We start from the raw sequence: 4,051 nt of genomic DNA, 5'->3' as shown, positions 1-4,051 counted from the left end.
AACTATAAGCTTAATTAAACTCTTAATAAAATATTTTTATAAATAAATAAAATAAAATAACTATTAATAAAATATTCCTAAAATATAAAAATTTTGCACGCCAATTTTTATCTAATGTCAAATCTCTCTAGTAATTTCACATTTAAACTTGTATCCTAGTATTTAGGACATGTGTTGCACTTACATGGAAATAAACAAATAATCATCAGAATTTGTAGCATCATATTCAAATTTAATTGTAATAAATTACAATTACATATCAATTAAGCACATCATCGTCTAATATCATTTGGTATTTAAGTTTGACAATTTTTGTTAATGTGATACTTATGTTATTTTTGGTCCAATTTGGTATTTGTATTTGACAAAAGTTAAATATTTTAGTACCTAAAGGTAACGATGTTAACTTTTTGTGTTTAATCTGGGTTTTAGGGTTGATTTGATAAAAGTTAATTGCTAATATTATTAGGTTTGAGTTTTTTATGATTTTTAATAGAATAAATTTAGTGTTAATTGTAAATTTATTTAATTTTTCGTTTAATTTGTCAAATCTTGTCCAATGCATGTGTTTTGATTTGGATTTTAGGGATTAATTTGATGAAATTTAATTGATAATAGTATTAGCTAATTACAATTTTCATTAAATCAACTCTTAAACCAGATTAAACTCTTAAACCCGGATTAAGCTCTAAAAGCTAATATTGTTATCTTTAGGTATCAAAATGTATTACCAAATACATGTACCGCATTAGACCCAAAAATAACACAATACCACATTAAAAGAATTTTCAAACTTAGATACCAAATTATACATTAAACCGTCATTAAAATAAAAGGTCTATTACCCAAACTTTTTCTCTTTTCTTTCTACCATGCAAATAAAAAGAATATAAAAAATTTTGTATGACTTTATTTCATTCCATTCAACTAAATAATTGAATTACTTATTACAATTTTATTTTATTACGCTCTATTCCATTACAATCAACCAAAAGTAGTGTAAAAGTACAAAAAAACTTCTAGTTTTAACCTGCTTTTTTAAAAAAATTTTGGTTGAAATTTTTCTTAATTTTAATAAATTGTCTAGAAAGAAATATTTAGGAAAATTTTTAATTGTACTATATATATATATATTATTATATAATATTTTTTAATTCCTTGAAGTTCTGTGAAGTATTAATCTCTTAATATTTGATTTTATATACTTCCTATTTCCATATTCTTATAATCAAATTTTTTAATAAAATACTTAAAAATATATACAATTATTTAAAAACACACACACACATCCATGTGCATCTATGTAAAGCACAAATGTGACACCCTCATCAGTTTACACGTATCCGAGATATACATGCATAAAAATTTCTTACTTGACAAAGCCCCTACTCGATAGAAATAAAAAGTCAAAACTGAGCATTTTATCTTTCTATTATTGGTGATTCAACAGTACCACTTGCTCATTGAAGGCCAGAATGCTACTTGACACTGTCTCATTCAGACAACCATAAACACATAATGTAACAGAGGTGACTTTATGTTAGATCTGTCTCAACTAACAATCTTTACTGTGTTGATTGAAACATAGCATGCATGAAACTAAGCTGAGACTCAAATTGGTTAATGAAAGTGACACCAGCAATGTATCATTATTGAGATATAGAGAAACAGATACCTTCATTGCTATTCATGAACTTTTTTTTTTTTTGGATTCAACTACCATTTCCTAATTTATAGCTTAAGTTCAAATGTGGCTCTTTCTTACCAGGTGTTGAGTCCGACCACTGAAAAAAATGGTGTCCAAGATTTTCAAGATTTGCGTTTGCTATGGTAATCAAAACCAGAACAAGCAAACAAAGTACAAGCTTATAGAGCTGCACTATGAAAGTATCTCCTCTCATAGAGACCAATTATTTGGTCAGCAACAGCCCACATTATGGCCTGACCAGGTGGTATCCTCATGAGCCGAGGCAGCAGTCCTTTCCACAAAGCACGAAGTCCTTCCTCAGCATATATTGTTCGGATAGCATGGACCATGCCCTTATACTTCACCTCCCCTCCATCTCGACTTTGAGCCATCAACCTAGTTTTGACGACATCAAAGGGACCAGTACATACTGGACCAGCTGTTCCCGCAAGGAAACCCGATATCATAGACTGCCATGGTTGGAGGACTTTCCCGTCGCCTTCATGTTTCTTCCATAATACTACATCAAAAGCATTTTTGGCTGTAAACATTGCAGCTTGGTTTGTCCCATTACGCATAACGGTTGGGGCAGCTCCTGCCCACAGCCCAAAAAGGCCTTCTTCACGTATGATTGTATGAGCACAATGTATGGGGCCTTTGTACTTTAGAAGCTCTCGACTTAGTCCTCTCTGTTGCTGCAGTCTAATTTTCACCACCTGCACGATAAAAGACCAAACCAAACCTTTTCAGTACATTAGGATTAAAAGGCCATCATAATCCTAACCTCAGCATAATAATATGCACCACTGCAAATCACATTCTAAAACCATGAGTAAGCAATCACCAATCCCAGGTGTTTAATCAAAAGCACTACATGCAATTGATAAAGTCTCATGAAGCATCGTTCCAAGTTGCATTCTCCAAAGATATATGAATCATTCTCGCTTTGAAATGGAACAAAACTTACATTCAGTGTGGGAAATGTATTCCTAAGTTTCAAATTTATACATGTGTCCTGATTTAGCCAAATTAATAGTTATCATCTTCTTTGCTTGCTTGTGACAGAACAATAGCATCAATATCCAATTCTAATTCGGATATTGAAACGAGATCAATCCAACTGCTTCTTTCATTTTGTATAGCCTTATTAAAAGTAGACAGCAAGCTTAATGGCTTCACAATCCGATTTACCTTCGGATGAACCAACAAAGTGTACAAGGAACGTTCCTAGATTCATCAAAGAGACAATTGAACTCCAACAGATACCACAAGGAACGTTCCTAATCTTAAGCTTAGACACAGAATTGAGACACCCCTTAGCAATATTATGGTAAAAAACACACAGAAAACACCCAGTTTCAAATTCAACATAATGTAAGATCTACTAGCACATCATCAATTATAGATCAATATTAACTCGGATTGTATTGAGAAGGAGGGTAGATAACCTCAAAGGGAGTAACGATAACAAGCGCCTCAAGAACCCCAGCACCGAACCCAGATAAAAACCTCGCTTTGTTACTCAAGGTGCCAGTATCCGAGTCCTTGAACGCGCTCTGCAACATGGCGTTAGATCCCATCCGGAGCGCGTACTTAAGCGTGAGGTGAGTAGCGAAGGGCGTTAATCCTTTCCAAAGAGCCCGCACCCCTTCAGTGCTAGACACGGTGGCGCCGCAGTGAACGATCCCTTTGTAATTCCCCATCCTGTCCAATTGCAACCTGGTTTTGATGACATCGATGGGTTGCAGACAACAGGCTTCTACGATACCGCCGAAGGAGCCTGAAATGGCTTTCATGTAAGGCGGGATCGTCGTCTTCTTGGATTCCGCTTGGGGATTTCTGTTTGCTTGAGAATCTTTCATGGCGACGGGAATCGAAGTCTTTGAGTGGCGCAAATGATGTAATAAAAGCAAGTTTTGTTTGAGTACAGGAAAGGCAAAGGACAAGGTCAATATCAGACATGACAGCACATTTGGTGACTTGGTGTGAAGTTGTGAACGGCCCAAAAGTGAAAAAAAAAAACCAAACCCTGGAAAGCTTTTCGAGGTGCAGGAGGAATTAAGAAGAAATAATTATAGGGTTAATAATAATAATAAACAACATTTAAAATATTCGTATATGGAAAGTGTTGTGTGCATGAGAGTCCTGGAATTGCCTGGGTTTTCTTTCTGACGTGGTCAGGAGAATTTGTTTGTTTTCCCAATGTGTCACGAGTGTCTGCGCCACCACACCTTTTCATTGTGGACCATTACCTCCTAAACATGTGGTATACTTTTCATCTATCTCCTCATTGTTAAGTATTGAGTATATTACTCCCATTGCCATTTATTTAGAAGATTATCATGTAAAACAATAGAAGACTTA

General features: G+C 34.4%; 1 protein-coding gene across 1 annotated transcript; it reads right to left on the bottom strand.

The window, feature by feature from the left end:
* Positions 1–1,590: 1,590 nt before the first annotated feature.
* On the bottom strand, positions 1,591–3,731 carry LOC105777538 (mitochondrial succinate-fumarate transporter 1). Its single transcript, XM_012600868.2, has 2 exons — positions 3,136–3,731; positions 1,591–2,403 (listed from the first exon to the last, which is right to left on the bottom strand). The coding sequence occupies exons 1-2, from the start codon at positions 3,547–3,549 to the stop codon at positions 1,867–1,869; spliced, it is 951 nt and encodes a 316-aa protein (XP_012456322.1). The 5' UTR covers positions 3,550–3,731; the 3' UTR covers positions 1,591–1,866.
* Positions 3,732–4,051: the final 320 nt, after the last annotated feature.

The sequence above is a fragment of the Gossypium raimondii genome, chromosome 10 (genome assembly GCF_025698545.1).
Source record: "Gossypium raimondii isolate GPD5lz chromosome 10, ASM2569854v1, whole genome shotgun sequence".
In the NCBI taxonomy this organism is placed as follows: domain Eukaryota; kingdom Viridiplantae; phylum Streptophyta; class Magnoliopsida; order Malvales; family Malvaceae; genus Gossypium; species Gossypium raimondii.
Note: the sequence above shows the minus strand (reverse complement) of the source record. Positions and strands in the feature narration are given on the sequence as shown.